Source organism: Molossus molossus, unplaced genomic scaffold (assembly GCF_014108415.1).
Source record: "Molossus molossus isolate mMolMol1 unplaced genomic scaffold, mMolMol1.p scaffold_m16_p_27, whole genome shotgun sequence".
NCBI lineage: Eukaryota > Metazoa > Chordata > Mammalia > Chiroptera > Molossidae > Molossus > Molossus molossus.
Window position 1 is genome coordinate 3,306,017 of NW_023425363.1, and position 17,462 is coordinate 3,323,478.

Consider the following 17,462-nt stretch of genomic DNA (forward strand, 5'->3'; position numbering starts at 1 on the left):
GCCCTAACTAGAGACAAAGAAGGCCACTACATAATATTGAAAGGATCTATCCAACAGGAAAATATAACCTTGATAAACATATATGCACCCAATATAGGAGCACTAAAATATATTAAAAATCTTCTGGAGGACTTCAAAGGAGAAATCGACAGCAATACAATCATAGCAGGGGACTTCAACACCCCGCTGACATCAATGGATAGATCCTCTAGACAAAAAATTAGCAAGGAAACAGAGACTCTAAATGAAGCACTAGACCAAATGGATTTAATAGATATCTACAGAGAATTACACCCCAAAACTACAGAATTCACATTCTTCTCAAGTGCACATGGGACATTCTCAAAGATAGACCACATGTTAGGGCACAAACACTCTCAAAGACAGACCACATGTTAGGGCACAAACTAAGTCTATATAAGTTCAAGAAGACTGAAATCATATCAAGTATCTTCTCAGATCACAATGGCATGAAACTAGAAATCAACTGCAACAAGAACATGCAGACACTTGAACACATGGAAGCTAAATAGCATGTTATTAAACAATGAATTGGTCACCGAGGAGATCAAGGAAGAAATCAAAAACTTCATGGAAAACAATGAAAATGAAGACCCAACAAGACAAAATCTATGGGATGGAGCGAAAGCAGTTCTGAGAAGGAAGTTCATAGCACTACAGGCCTACCTCAAAAAAACAAGAAAAATCTCTAATAGACTATCTAACCTCACAACTTTAAGAACTAGAGAGCAAACAAAAAGAAAACCCCAGAGCAAGTAGAAGGAAGGAAATAGTAAAGATCAGAGCAGAAATAAATGACATAGAGACCAAAAAAAAACAATTCAAAGGATCAATGAAACAAAGAGCTGGTTTTTCGGAAAGATAAACAAGATTGATGGACCCTTAGCTAGACTCACCAAGAAACAAAGAGAGAGAACCCAAATACACAAAATCAGAAATGAAACAGGAGAAGTAACAACTGACACTACAGAAATACAAAAGATCGTTAACAACTACTATGAACAATTATATGGCAACAAATTCGACAATCTAAGAGAAATGGAAAAATTTCTAGAAACACATAGTCTCCCAAAACTAGATCAGGAAGAGATAGAAAACTTGAACAGACCAATAACAACAGAAGAAATTGAAGACGCAATCAAGACTCTCCCAGCAAACAAAAGCCCAGGCCCAGATGGCTTCACGGGGGAGTTTTACCGAACATTCAAAGAAACACTAACACCCATTCTCCTCAAACTATTTCAAAAAATTCAAGAAGAAGGAAGACTTCCAAACTCGTTTTATGAAGCCAGCATAATTCTAATTCCAAAACCAGAAAAAGACACTACAAAGAAACAAAACTACAGGCCAATATCCCTGATGAACATAGACGCCCAAATCCTGAACAAAATACTAGCAAATCAGCACCAGCAATACACCAAAAAAAATATCCACCATGACCAAGTGGGATTCATCCCAGGGATGCAAGGCTGGTACAATATTTGCAAATCAATAATCGTGATACAGCCCTGGCCGGTTTGGCTCAGCGGTTAGAGCGTCCACCTGCGGTCCGGAGAGACCCGGGTTCGGTTCCCGCTAAGGGCATGTACCTCGGTTGCAGTTTGTCCCCGGCCCTGGTTGGTCGTGCGGGTGGCAGCCACTCGATGTGTCCCTTCCACATCGATGTTTCCCTCTCTCTCTCTTCCTCTCTCTCCCTCCCACTCTATCTGTACAAAAAATGGAAAAATATCCTCGGGTGAGGATAAAAAAAAAAAAAAAAAAAATAATCGTGATACATCACATAAATAAAATGAAGAATAAAAACCACATGATCATATCAATAGATGCCGAAAAAGCCTTCGACAAAATCCAGCATCCATTTCTGATAAAAACGCTCAGCAATGTGGGAATAGAGGGATCATATCTAAACATAATAAAGGTCATATATAAGAGACCTACAGCCAACATCATACTCAATGGGCAAAAACTAAAAGCATTTCCCTTAAGAACAGGAACAAGGCAAGGATGCCCACGTTCGCTTCTTATTTAACATAGTACTGGAAGTCGTTGCTACAGCAATCAGACAGGAAGAAAAAATAAAAGGGATCCAAATTGGAAAGGAGGAAGTGAAACTGTCATTATTTGCAGATGACATGATACTATATGTAGAAAACCCCAAAGACTCCATCAAAAATTTACTAGACTTAATAAATGAATTTGGCAAAGTAGCAGGATACAAAATTAACATCAAGAAATCGATAGCATTCTTATACACCAAGGATGAACTCACAGAAAGAGAAACTAAGAAAACAATACCATTTACCATTGCAGCAAAAAAATTAACATACCTAGAAATAAACTTAACCAAAGAAATAAAGGACCTATTCGCAGAAAACTACAGGTCATTGAAAAAAGAAATAGAGGAAGATATAAAAAAGTGGAAGTACATACTCTGTTCATGGATTGGAAGAATTAACATAATTAAAATTTCCATATTACCCAAAGCAATCTATAGATTCAATGCAATCCCCATCAAAATACCAACGGCGTACTTCACAGAATTAGAACAAGTACTTCAAAAGTTCATATGGAACCAAAAAAGACCCCGAATAGCCACAGCAATCTTGAAAAGGAAGAACAAAGTTGGAGGGATCACATTACCAGATTTCAGCTTATACTACAAAGCCACCGTAATCAAAGCAGCCTGGTACTGGCCCAAGAACAAGCATATAGACCAGTGGAACAGAACAGAGAACCCAGAAATGGACCCAAGGCAATATGCTCAATTAATATTTGACAAAGGTGGCAAGAGCATACAGTGGAGTAAGGACAGCCTCTTTAATAAATGGTGCTGGGGAAACTGGACACCTACATGCAGAAAAATGAAACTAGACCATCAACTTACACCCTACACAAGAATAAACTCAAAATGGATAAAAGACTTAAATGTGACTCATGAATCCATAAAAATCCTAGAAGAACCGTAGGCAATAATTTCTGATACATCACCTAAAGCAATAGAAATAAAGAAGAAAATGAACACATGGGACTACATGAAACTCAAAAGCTTCTCCACAGCAAAAGATACAATCATCAAAACGGAAAGGCTACCCACTGTATGGGAGAGCATAACTGCCAATGATATATCAGATAAGGGGTTAATTTCCAATATATATAGAGTGCTCATACAACTCCACAAAAGGAAGACAAAGAACCCAAGTAAAAATTGGGCAGAGGAACTACATAGACACCTCTCCAAACAGGACATACAAATGGCCAAGAGACATATGAAGAAATGCTTATCATCACTAACCATCAGAGAGATGCAAATTAAAACAACAATGAGGTATCACCTCACACCTGTCAGAATGGCCGCCATCAACAAATCATCAAACAAGTGTTGCCCAGGGTGTGGAGAAAAGGGGACTCTAGTACACTGCTGGTGGGAATGCAGACTGGTGCAGCCACTATGGAAAACAATATGGTGTTACCTCAAAAAATTAAAAATTGAACTTCCATTTGACCCAGTGATCCCACTTCTAGGAATATACCCTAAGAAGCCTGAAACACCAATCAGAAAGAATATATGTACCCCCATGTTTGTAGCAGCACTATTTACAATAGCTAAGATCTGGAAATAGCCCAAGTGTCCATCAGTAGACGAATGGATAAAAAAGCAGTGGTACATATACACAATGGAGTACTACGCAGCTGTAAGAAAGAAAGATCTCTTATCCTTTGAGACTACATGGAGGGACTTGGAAAGTATCATCCTAAGTGAAACAAGCCAAACAGAGAAAGACAAGTATCATACGATCTCACTTATTTGTGGAATATAATAAACATAACAATCTGAGGAATGATGTAGTCCCAGAGACGTGGAAGTGGGGTACAGACTGACAATCCCCAGTAGAGGGGGTAGTGGAGGAGAGATAAACCACAGAACTTATATGCATGTATGCAGGAACAGTGGACATAGATAACAAACTGGGGACAGGGCAGGGAGGGAGGGGGAGGGGGGTATCAGTGGGGGAAAAAGGAGAAACATTTGTAACAAAAATGAATTAATAAAAAATAAAGATTTTTTAAAAAAGAACAGAAATCTTTTAAACACTCCTCTCACTTATTCCCGTATCTCACCTAGACAAATCTCACAAATTTTCTCTCTAAAAATATTTCTTGAATCCATTCATTTCTGTTCAATCTCACAACTGCCATTCTAGTCCAAATATAATTTTCTTCTCATCTTCTACCTCAGACCATTCTCTATAACAATACTTTTCTTTTTGTATTTTTTTAAAAATTTACCTTTATTGTTGGAAGTATTACAGGTGTCACTCTTCCTCCAACCACTGAAAGCCAAATTTGACCAAAATTTACTCACCCTCTCTTCTTCCCCTTACCGCATTCTTTTTTCCTACCTCTTACAAAACTTCGATGAAACCTCATTACTCTCAGGATAAAGCTCTAAAATTCTGAGGATGGTCTTGTTAGAAGGCCCAGGATGGTGGGCCCCTGCCAGCCTTCCCAGTTTTATCTTTTACCCTGTGTTCTCTTTGTATTCCACTATCATTGGGCTTCCTTTCAGTTTCAGTGAAGGCCCATGTGTCTCCCACCTCAGACTTCATACATGTCATTTACTCTTACTGAAAAGGCTCTTTCACCAACTTTTCCTTTGGCTATTACATCAAATACCACATATTTTTAAAAATCTTCTATCATTTCGTGAAAAAGTTAAGTTTTGCTACTATGGCTCTTATAATACCATATATATTCGTTACAGTTACAATTTTACATTTATTCACAATTATTTGATTCCCGTTTGCTGCTTCCGCTAGGGTATAAACACCATAAAGCAGAATCATATATTTTGTTTACCATTTAAATCCTAGTCACAAGTATTATGCCAGGCACACAACAGACTCAAATATTTGCTGAAGTAATAAATGACTGTAAATATGTCTTTAAATTTACTTCATCTTTCCTTGGAGCCAATCTGCCACTGTTATAAAAATATTACATAGAGATGTTTACTACAGTATTAAGTTTTTAGATTATATTCTTAAAATTAACTACAAGAGCCCTGGCCAGTTTGACTCAGCAGTTAGAGCATCGGCCCACGGACCACAGTCCTGGGTTCGGGTCCCGCTAAGAGCATGTATCTTGGTTGCAATTTGTCCCCGGCCCAATTGGGGTCGTGTGGGTGGCAACCCCTTGATGTGTCTCTCTCACTTGATGTTTCTCTCTCTCTCTTCCTCCCTCTCTCCCTTCCACTCTATCTGAAGATTTTAAAAAAATGTCCTCGGGTGAGGATTAAAAAAAATTAATTAAAAATCAAAAATTAACTACAAAACAACATAAAACTTAAACCTCCCTAAAATTAAAACATATATGTCCATTGAAAATCCCAATGGTTTAGGATAAAAAAAAAAGTTTTGAAATCCTCACCTGAAGATATTTTTCCATTGAATTTTAGATAGAATGGAGGGAGGAGAGAGAGAGGGATGTGGGGAGGGAGGGAGGGAGGGAGGGAGGGAGGGAGGGAAGGAGGAGAAGGGGGGGGGGAGAGAGAGAGAGAGAGAGAGAGAGAGAGAGAGAAACATTGACGTGATAGACATCAACTAGCTGCCTCCAGAACCGGGGCCAGGGATATTCTGGAACCTGCAACCCAGGTATATGCCCTTGGACTGGGAATCAAATCCATGACTCTCTGGTCCATGGGCCAATGCTCTATCTGCTGAACTAAACTGGCCAGGGCTAGGATAAATTTATTAAACTAGATAAACCACCTTATAGCTTAATATGAAAAAGTCCCAGAGAAAATCCAAGAAAATTAGGAAAAGTACTGGACTGAATTCAAGAAACTTGCCCCTCCAGATGTTCAAACTTACTAGCCAAACATGTATCACATGTTTGAAACTGCCAAATTATAGACAAATTAATCAGTGGTATAGAAGACAGTGTCTAAGACTAACTACTAAAGTGTGTGGGAAATTAATATATATCAAAGGTAATATTTTAAATCATTTGGTAAAGAATGATTTATTTAATAAACTAGCTTTCTCAGATCTGCTCTACTCCCCTTCTAAATAATGTATTTTCTAATAAAAGTAACATATACATTTATTTTCTAATAAAAATTAGTTGGAATGTGGCATCTCCATGTATAATAATCTGCTATATCTCCAAGCTTTTTCTTCACCATAAGACGGTATTAATTTTCAATGTAATAATTCAAATACACAGAAATCTAATACGTATATATCTTCCGCTGAGTTTTAATAGATATTAGACATTTTGTCATGTTTTCCTGAGACCTTTTTTAAAAAGATAAAACACTCTAGATTAACAATTGAAGCCTGCTATTACTATTGTTGCAGCTGTAATTAAAATGATCAGAACAAGAAGTTTTAAAGACATCTGTGATGGTAATCTTGTATGTCAACTTGGCTGGGCCACAGAACCCAGATATGTTGTCAAACATTATCCTGTATGGTTTTTGTGCAAGTGTTTTTTGGACGAGATTAATATTTAAATCAATAGGCTTCAGAGTTAAGCAAATTACCTTCCATAACGTGGGGAGAGCCTGATGCAATCAATTGAAGGCCTTAATAGAACTAAGATTTCATGGCTCCCTGCATCCTATCCCCAACACACACACCCAGCAAGAAGAAAACCTGTCATCAGACTGCAACTCTCCTGAGTATCGAGCCTATCAGCCTATTCTATCCAATTCTGTACTCAGCCTCCAAAATCACAAAATTACTATTTCCTTAATGAAGTAATTCCTAAATAGTCAAATCATTAAGCTAAAAATTACGTATTTGGGCTGGCAGAAGTCACAACTAAATTTAAGATTTTGAACTACCTTCACTGTCTTCTGGATTTTCTTCTTCATTGGAAGCTTCAATATCTTCATCTTCCTGAGCAGAAACAGTGGAAGCTACACTTTCACATTGAGACACATCTCGCTCTTCACGAGGTTTTCGTGAAGTCTAGAGTAAAAAATAGTAAAATAAATTATTTGATTTAAATAACTAAAAGGAAAGGAACAAACCTTTTCATATCCAAAATCACAGAGAACACTAATACATACACACATACTAAACAAGAAGGCTGCATGTTTAACAACTGCTCTAGGTAACCAGTAACTAGTCTTTTGTGTAGATGAAATCGCTTTCATCAAATTGATCAAAAGTAACATCTGAACAGTATTTTTTAACTACTCACCACGATACATGTACAAGTAGCACGGGTTGCTGACTCAATCCCCCGCAGGGAAGGTGTAGGAGGCAGCCAAAAGATGTTTCTCTCTTACATTGATGTTTCAATCTCTCTCTCTAAAAAATCTGAGTTTGTTTAGCTGCCCCCTTTCCACCTATGTAAAGGCTTGTGGTGAGTTGTGAATTATTATAGGTTTTAAAGATCTCTTCCAAGGATATTTCAATCTTTTATATAGTTCCCTTGCACACAAACACAATGTTCATGGGAAAGATGGTGCTCCACTCTCTGTGCCAGCCCTTTCCTTCTCTGTCTTTGAGTTGGTTCAGTGACCCCCATCACGCTTCCCAGTACCCCACTCTTTCAGGGTCTGTGGCTTTTCCAAGGGCTTGAACCCAGCTGCACAAGGGATTATGAACCGCATGCCCCAGGGCTGGGCCCAACCCATTCTATCATTCTTAATGATTCTCATACTTCTTGGTCTAAGAACACAATACTTTAAAGGTATTCATGACCCTAACAAATTTTTGTTCATGAGTTTTATATATGTATTTACTATATTAAAATAAAAACTAAGAAACACTGAAATTAATTCATTAAAAAACAAACAAACAATAATAGCCCTGGCCAATTTGGCTCAGCGGTTAGAGCATTGGCCCACGGACCAAAGAGTAGTGGGTTCAATTCTGGTCAAGGGCATGTACCTAGGTTGTGGTTCGGTTCAGACCCCAGCCCTGGTCAGGGTCATGTGAGAGGGAACCATTCAATGTGTCTCTCTCCCTCACACTCTATCCAAAGATATATGGAAAAATATCCTCGGGTGAGGATCTAATAAAAACCAAAAAACAAAGAACATTTAAAAATAAAATACAGCTACTTTCCAAAACAGAAAAATAACTTAGTGAAGAAGTAGCAATGGTCTATGATTCCGGAAATCTCTAATGTTTGCCTTAATAGGAAATGGAACAATTCTCAAATGTGCTCCTACATGTAATCTAATCTGCTAAGATATTACTGTTTTGGTTGAAGAACATTTTAAAAAATGTGGCCACACAGAGAGATATGTAGTTTGAAAGCGTATTTTAAAGGTCTTTTCAGATGACTATGGATACTACTTTTTAACACTGTACCAAAAATTGGCAAGCAGGCATTTCTTAAAGGTTAGTTGCAAAGTGAAATCTGATACCATTTCAATAATTTTTTTGTACTCTATTAAAAATCATTCATCTATTTTACATTTGGGTGTATTAAAAACATTTTATGAATCTTTTAGGCATATATGCCATCCACTATAACATCATAAGCTGGTCTCATTTAGAAAACACTGAACTGGGCAAATTTTTATAATTACTACTATCACATTCGTTATTACTACCACTAATCTCATCAGAAAAGTCTGACTACTGAGAATATATTAACCTCACAGTGAGAGATTCTCATTTTCCAAAATTCTAATTTTTCTTTGAAAGGTCAAATTTTAAAGTGGTAAAAAAGTCATCTGAAAAGACCTTTAAAATACGCTTTCAAACTACATATCTCTCTGTGTGGCCACAAGTCTTGGTTTTCTTTGAAAGACATGCTATCATTTTTAAGAAACTGCCAAACATCCAAGTCTGAAAAAACCACAGTTTGTCTGTCATTCTTTCAACTAAAAATGACATTCCATTAAAAGAGAGAGGTTTGGAACTCAATTTCAAAAAAGTTTTTCCTTGAGAAAGCCATCCATACTTTAATAGCAAGCAGTAGGACTTATGCACACTTCCCATTTCATCAAGCAGACATGTACATGTAGTCAAGATTTAGTAAAGCTAATTTTTATTGCTTCATCAAGGAAATTCGTAAGTGACAGTGGCTTAGAAAAAAAAGCTGCAAATGCCTGGAGATGAAGATGCTAAGGCACCAGCACTCTCAATTACAACTGCTTTGACATCATCAATCCAAATGTCAATACAGTGGAAAAAATAAATAACACCTTAAGATTTAATGGAAATAGTCTTGACCTTATGGAACCCTCAAAGAGCTCTGGTAGATTTGAGAACATTAAAACTTCTCAATAATCTTATTACTTTCTGGGTTTTGATATTTATACCATGTAATCTTTCTCTGAGAAAATGTTTTGTAATATGACAAATCAAATCATTCAACATTGTCAAGAGCACTCCAAAATAAAAGTTTTTAATTGAAACTCTCAAATGGTTCTGTTTTTCAAATCCAGTCTACAGTAATTCAAATATACTGAATTCTCATTACTACTAGCCAAAATTTTATTCACTGGGCAGTAAATAGTCAACTTGTGCCAAAAAACTAGCATATCTTTTACAGGTAAATGCAATAAATAAAAACATAAGCTACAAAAGTTTCTCTTAAAACCAATCTTTGAAGTTGAAAAACCAAACAAAAAATTGTAAGTAAAAAAACAGTAAGTAAAAGATTCACTACACCTGATATACTCACTTTCTGTTTATGCTGCTGCAAGAGGTTGTCAAGATTGTGTCTCCTTTTATAGTTAAAATAGAAGTTTTTACATTGAGCCTCACTTTTAGTTCCAACCATTTTGGCAATTGCTGCCCAGTTACGACCATGCTCTACTAGACCTGTGTGTTAATGAACAGACCAAATGTTAATGAACAGCAACCTGATAAAACAAACAAAAGAAATAATAAAATCAATTTAATTACTGTATTCATAGTCATTAACACTAGAAGTGTTTTCAATTATTCACTGATATACTTCAATGCTTACTAAAATATGTACTGACACAAAACTCACTAACAGCTCTATTTTTCCACCCCAATTTAAAACATGCTCATAAAACCCTGGCTGGGTAGTTCAGCTGGTTAGAGCGTTGTCCTGATGTGCCAAGGTTAGGGGTTACATCCCTCATCAGGGCACATACAGGGAACACTGACTGCATAAATAAGTGGAACAACAATAAAACAAAACAAACAAACAAATATGCGCATTAATGAAAGGATTCAACTTTATCTTTATGTATCTCCCAGAGGGCTAGGACATTGCTGGACACACAGTAAGAGTTCAAACACTTGTACACTGACTGATAAGGTACTTCTAAATCTTTGAAAAACAGTTTATCAATATAGAGTTAATAATGTAGTCAAATATAAATGATTAACATAAAGATATATATACAGGGCAGGGCAAAAGGTTTATAGTTGTTTGTATGGAAAATAATACAGTTAATAAATAATAATGCAAGGCTAAATTCTATGTTTTGCATACTCACAACTGTAAATCTACTTTTGCCCAACCCTGTATGTATGTATATATGAGATTCCATAGATAATCAGCATGTCTTCAGTCCATTCACAATCAAGAAATGACATTTTGATGATCAGATGAGAATAAATGTGAATCTTTTAAAAAGTTATTGATGGAATCATGACAAATCACAAATTTTTCTAACCATGGCAAACTTCAAATAAAAGAACACTTTAAACTGCTGTGTTTTAGGTAAAGTTGGTTTTATGATTCTTTTTTTTTTTTTAATCCTCACCCGAGGACACTTTTCCATTTTTTGTTCAGATAGAGCGGGAGGGAGAGAGAGGAAGAGAGAGAGAGAGAGAAACATCGACGTGGAAGGTACACATCGAGTGGCTGCCACCTGCACGACCAACCAGGGCCAGGGACAAACTGCAACCAAGGTACGTGCCCTTAGCGGGAACCAAACCTGGGTCTCTCTAGACCGCAGGCCGATGCTCTAACCGCTGAGCCAAACCGGCCAGGGCGGTTTTATGATTCTTAAATGTATCACTCATGCCCTGGCCAGTCTGGCTCAGTGGTTGGAGTGTCGGCCTGTGGTCCGGAGAGACATGGGTTCAGTTCCCGCTAGGGGCATGTACCTCGGTTGCAGTTTGTCCTCGGCCCTGGTTGGGTCATGTGGGTGGCAACCACTCGATGTGTCCCTTTCACATCGATGTTTCTCTCTCTCTCTCTCTCTCTTCCTCTCTCTCCCTCTTCTTCTTGCTCCCTCCCACTCTATCTGAACAAAATATCAAAAAATGTCCTCAGGTGAGGATTAAAAAAAAATGTATCACTCATTACCTGCTAAATAGAAGGTAAGTCTGAAATGTGTCACTAAAAGTTAAGCTATTTACAATAACTTCTCTCTAGAACTACAAAGTAAATAATTAACTCCCCAAAAAGTCAGTTCATCTCTCAAAAAATTATTTTATTTAAAAAGTTATTTATTTATAAAACAATTATTTATCCTATTAGGAATTTCAGTTCAATTTTATATCACATTAATAAGCAACAATAAAAAATGTAAGATCCATAAATGTTCCAGAGTAAGATCAAGGTCACACAGCTATGAAAGTGGCAGACAGGACCCAAACTTCTGTCTGGCCACAAAGTTCATGCTCTCTTCTCTGAACTGCAGTGCAATTTCTTAGTAGTTTTATTCTTTTGTTCATTAATAGTTTATAATCAAATGCCTTACCAAATAAAAACTAAGAAAATATTTACCATTCTAATCAGTGCAACTTTTAAATAACAGAAATACAGACTTTTCATATAAAAATACCTTCCAAAACAACTTTAACACCATTTAATCACAACTATCCTGGTAGAGTGAAAATAGCCTACTTGCTCTGTAAGAAAATGAGAACTTTAAATCCCTCAAAAGTAAGCCTCTTCAACAAAGCACACTTGGGGCACCTTATAAGGTACCAAATGGTAAAAAAACAAAACAAAAAACCTTGTAAATGCACTTCTAAATTCTATTTATCATACAAAAGAATTTTTTTAAATTAAAAAGTTAGCTCTATCTCATCTCACTCATTATTAATAGTCCTAAAAACAAAACTAAAGAATCTGAATTATCATTTACCTTTTTTAGCAACTTCCATTTCTTCTTCTGTCCATCGAGAGGTTTCCACAGGCTCTGTAGAAACTAAAATAGAGATAACCCAGTAAGGTAGAGAAAAATTAAGCTAAATCCTTCATAGATTATATGGCACCAAACATATAACATTTGGAACCATAAAGCCCACTTAAAGCATTTGGTGAGCCGGGTCGATGTGGCTCAGTGGTTGAGCATCACCCATGCACCAAGAGGTCACCAGTTCAATTCCCAGTCAGGGCACATGCCCAGGTTGTGGACCAAATCCCCAGTGGGGGGCATGCAGGAGGTGGCCAATTGATGTTCTCTCTCATCGATGTTTCTATTTCTCTCTCCCTCTTCCTTCCTTCCTCTCTCTCTAAAACCAATTTAAAAAAAAAAAATGCATTTGGTGAAAGAAACTACAGAAATAGGATGGTATCAGCCTCTTCCCACACCAAACAGGAAAATGCTATATCTCTGTGATCTTTCTCAATGTTTTTTTATAGTTCCATCTACACGCTTGATTTACATCATTAGTTTATTTTCCAACAAGTCCCACTTCACCCAGTGCCTTGCCTTCCCAATTACTGGAGTTCTATCCTTCCTCTCCTAAAATGTCAAAAGAAGCAGCAATATTGCAACTTCTGGTCCAGGCACAGTTCTCTCTCATTCTGATTCCCCCATCTCCTCCTAACTCATGGAGGTTCTTATGTTCATCCTCCATGTCTGACATCTAGTAAACATAGATGACAAACTGAACACTTTGTCTCTTACTTTAGAAAGAAAATTGAGACTATCAGGCCTGAGAATGAGCTCCTGCTGTATTCCCCTTCTCAATTAATAGTACATACTACCATCCACCCAGTCACTTGAATTAGTAACAGGATCCTCAGATTTGTAATTTTTGAATCCTTCCTCCCATTTACCACTCACATCTAATCTCTTGAATTTACCCCTTCTTGCCTGGACCACTGCACGCACAACGTTGCCCTTCTAGCTGGTCTCTCTTCTTCCAACCCTTCTTCTCTCTAACCTAACCTCCACAACTGTCATTAGAGTTATCTAAACATCAATCTAATCAAAGCACTCCTCTATTTAAAAACCTCTGGCCCTGGCAAGTTTGGTTCAGCGGTTAGAGCATCAATCCACGGACCAAAGAGTACCAGGTTCGATTTCGGTCAAGGGCGTGTACCTCAGTTGTGGTTTGGTCCCCGACCCTGGTCAGGGTCATGTGGGAGGCAACCAAGGGATGTGTCTCTCTCACATCAATGTCTCTCTCCCACTCCCTCCATCCCTCTCTTCCACTCTGTCCGAAGATAAATGAAAAAATATCCTCAGGTGAGGATTTAAAAAAAAAACAAAAAACCCCACCTTGTAAGCAAAGCAGAATATAGTTCAAACAAGGCCCACCGTGAGCTGCCCCCATCTGCTTGTCTAGTTACTTCCCTTAAAGTCTTTTTGCCATTTCCAGAACTCAGGTTTTCTTTCATACTTAATCTTATAGTAAAATTGGTACCACTGAACCATCAATGTTGGTACTCATCATTACCATAATCCTTTATAAAATAATGAGACAATGCTTTATAACAGAAAGAAAAATGCTTGGACTCTTAGACCCAATATTCCCTTGTCTAAAAATGTATCCGTATAAATAAAAAATAATTTAACAAAAGAAAATGCTATGTGAGTATTTTTTTAAAAATTAGAGTGCTGCCCTGGCCGGTTGGCAAGTGGTTAGAGCATCACCTGCAGACCAATGAGTTGCAGGTTTGATTCCAATCCAGGGCACGTACCTTGGTTGTGGTACATTAATGGCCCTGGTCGGGTCATGAGGGAGGCAACTAGTCGATGTGGCTCTATCATACTGGTGTTTTTGTCTCTCTCTCCCTCCTTCCCACTCTATGATAATAAATAGAAAAGTATCTTTGGGTGAGGAATAAAAAAAAATTCCAGTGCTATTTATATTAGTTTAAAAGGAGGGCAGGGGATAGCCTCATCATTCAGCAATAGGGAATGGGTCAGGAAATTGTGCCTCAGGGAACAGCACAACGCCAACATTTCACAACCATCAAAAGTAAAACTGGCCCTGGCTGGTTTGGCTCAGCGGTTGGAGCATTGGCTTGCGGTCTAGAGAGACCGGGTTCGGTTCCCACTAAGGGCACGTACCTCAGTTCCGGTTTGTCCCCGGCCCTGGATGGGTCATGCGGGTGGCAACCACTCGATGTGTCCCTTTCACATTGATGTTTCTCTTTCTCCCTCCCACTCTATCTGAACAAAAAAGGAAAAATGTGCTCGGGTGAGGATAAAAAAAATGTAAAACTGAAGATTGCTTAGAAACTAGAAAACATTCATAATATATGCAAAGTTAAAATATCAGAAAACATGCCCGGCCAGTGTGGCTCAGTGGATTGAGCATCATCCCATGGACTGAGAAATCCTGGTTCGATTCCTGGTCAGGGCATATCCCAGTTGTAGGTTTGATCCCCACGGTGTTTCTCATGTCATTGTTTCTCTCTCTCTCTCTCTCTCTCCCCCTTTCCTTCCTCTCTCTCTAAAATATCAATAAAAACATATTTAAATAAAATATCAGAAAACAAAGTAGCATGTACACTAGGATTCTAAGTAAGTAAAAAAAAAACAAAACAAAAAAACAGTTGTATTAGGTAGCAAAATTGGGGCTGTTGCTCTTTTACAAAAGACTTGCACATAAAAGTTTGAAAAATGTAAAAGCCAGACTTGAAGATTACTCCTAGGTTGTCAATATCAGAGGTCCCACTGCCCCACCCTAGGGATGAAACATAATCCCAAACAAAAGCATGGCCTGTCCACTCCATCACCCACTCACTGGGTTCAGGGGGTGGTGGCAGAGGTGGAGGGGGCTCCTCGGTGGCTGCTGCAGCTGCAGCACTGGCAGCAGCGGCTTCATTTGTCATGGACCTGGTAATCCGGCCCTTCCGGCGGCCCTGACTATTGGCGGTCTTTCGTCCCCGGGGTATGGCCTGCTCTCTCTCCTCAGTTTCTTCTGTTGTACTTTCTGTCTTGTCCTTTTCCTTGGTATTGTCTCTGGAAACAAAAGTAAATGAAAATTTGTGTTATTTAAAGTATACATATATCAAAGAAGGCAGCTTTGAAATTCTTTAAATAGAAATTGAATAAAACAAATTGATCCCTTAGTTACTAAAACAAAATTTATGAAAAATTCTGTCAGGCCCTAATTTTGAGTTGTTTTGACTGTTTCAAATTAAGATATTTCACAGAGGCATGTCTTTTTTTTTTTTTTTTTTGTACGTGCCCTTGGCGGGAACCAAACCCTGGACTCTCTGGACCACAGGCCGATGCTCCAACCACTGAGCCAAACTGGCCAGGCCAGGGTAAGGCTTGTCTTATTTGTTAATAGACTTGAAATTTAAACACATTTCAAATCAGCTAAGATACAAGAACACTCTCTCTGAGGAAGTATGAATGGCAGCCAAAAACAACCCTCTAGACCTGCAATCCAGAGGCAGTAGGGTACACCAAAAAGCAGGAGTCCTGGATCTTTGGCCTTTGCTCCGACCTAAGTTTTCTCCTTTGTGAAATGAAGAAGCTGAAACAGACACTCTCCATGACAGATACTCTTTCTGCAATAATAATCTATAATATTATTTTTATTGAAGCAGGCTTAATATTCCCAACCACCTCCAGTACAGTTATGTGCAAACAGGCAGTCTGGCCTAGTCATTAGGAAAATGGCTCTGAAACCAGGCTGCCTGGGTTTGTACAGAGCTCTATGGGATGAGTAGCCCTGTGATGTAATGACCTCAGACAAGCAATCTTACCACCATGGACCTCAGTTTTTCTTATGTTTAAAATGAGGGTAATAATAGTGTATTTCATAGGGCTGTTGTGAGAATTAAAGAAGTTAATTTACATAAAATGCTTAGAACAGTGCCTGGAACATAGTAAGTGCTGTAGGTATTTGCTACTATTGAAGCTATCTAACCCTCCTTCAGGCTATGAACTGCTTATCATAGTCTCAGGCACTTAGGAAAAACTCAGTAAGCAGTCATTACTATTAATAGCAATAATACTACATGTAATACTGGAAAACCATTCTCTGAACTATTTATCTCCTGGAGTTGTTACAATTAAAAACAAGGTGCTTAGATTTATCAATGAGAGCACTGCATGGGTTATATAAATGTCTAATCACTGGGTTGTACACCTGAAACTAATATAATATTGTATGTCAAATACTACTGTACATCAAATGTAACTGAAAAATAAAAATTACTTTTTAAAAAATGAACAAATAGATGGCAATATTCAAACACTCAACTATTCTTGTGTCATATAGAAAGTATTTTTTTGATTTTTAAAAATTTTACCTACTTCAAGTAAAGACCTATTGTGACTTAGCAAGTAAGTTACCCCCCAACCCTGCAAATGCGTCAAGAATAATTCTTTCCCCTTCAGTTCTAAATTACCCTTGAAATTATCATGTAGCTCTCTCCCTTCATTTCATTCCCTTACCAATCTGGCTACTACTACAGCCTTCTATTAGAGGTTTTGTCGAAAGTCACCAATGGTCCAACCGGTATAGCTCAGTGGTTGAGCGTCGACCCATGCACCAAGAGGTTGCCTGTTTGATTCCCGGTCAGGGCACATGCCCAGGTTGTGGGCCCATTCCCCAGTGCAGGAGGCAGCCAATCGATGTTTCTCTCTCTCCCTCCTTCCCTCTCTCTCTAAAATCAATAAAGAAAAAAAATTTTTAAAAAAAGTCACCAATGACTTAAAAACTGCAAAAATCAAATTACCTTTTCTCGATTCTCATCACATTACTCTTTCTGCTACAACTGACACTGTGGACAATTCTTTTTATAGCCTTTTCAACTTTCCTTACTCCTCACCTGAGGATATCCTATTTATCATTAGCTAGAATGGGAGGGAGGGAGAGAGAGAGACAGAGAGAAACATCAATGTGATAGAACCACATTGACTGGTTGCCTCCTGTGTGACCCGACCAGGGCCAGGTCGAACTGAAACCTAGGTACATGCTCTTGACTGGAATTGAACCCGCTATTCATTGGTCCATGGGGCCAGCACTCTAAATGCTGAGCCAAACCGGCCAGGGCTCAACTTTGCTTTTAGAACTTCACACTTTCCTAATATCCCTACTATTAATTCTAGGTCTCTTTCTGGGGACTGCCTTTCCCCCCCCTCATCCTTTAATATAGGGATTTTCCAGTTTGATTCTGGTCTTAAAGTTCTGTGGGGTTACCCATTTGCATCAATTCTAATAGACTCATCTCCTAAATCTAATACCTAGACTCATTTTCCCAATTACCTGCTGGAATAACCACCGGAACATCCCATCAACATCCAAAAACATGCTCATCCTCAACAACCTGCTTCTTGC

The 17,462-nt window shown here is 38.1% G+C and overlaps 1 protein-coding gene across 10 annotated transcripts in view; it reads right to left on the reverse strand.

Moving 5' to 3' along the window:
* Nucleotides 1–17,462, reverse strand: part of NCOR1 (nuclear receptor corepressor 1) — a 245,674-nt gene that overhangs the window by 76,723 nt on the left and 151,489 nt on the right. For 8 of the 10 annotated variants that reach the window (XM_036278322.1, XM_036278328.1, XM_036278326.1 and 5 more), the window contains 4 exons: nucleotides 14,910–15,127; nucleotides 12,071–12,133; nucleotides 9,676–9,815; nucleotides 6,869–6,995 (listed from right to left, as the gene is read on the reverse strand). In XM_036278322.1, coding sequence (XP_036134215.1) covers nucleotides 6,869–6,995; nucleotides 9,676–9,815; nucleotides 12,071–12,133; nucleotides 14,910–15,127 — 548 coding nt within the window. The remainder of the gene's footprint in view (nucleotides 1–6,868; nucleotides 6,996–9,675; nucleotides 9,816–12,070; nucleotides 12,134–14,909; nucleotides 15,128–17,462) is intronic. The other 2 variants (XM_036278332.1, XM_036278331.1) reach the window with 1 other exon arrangement.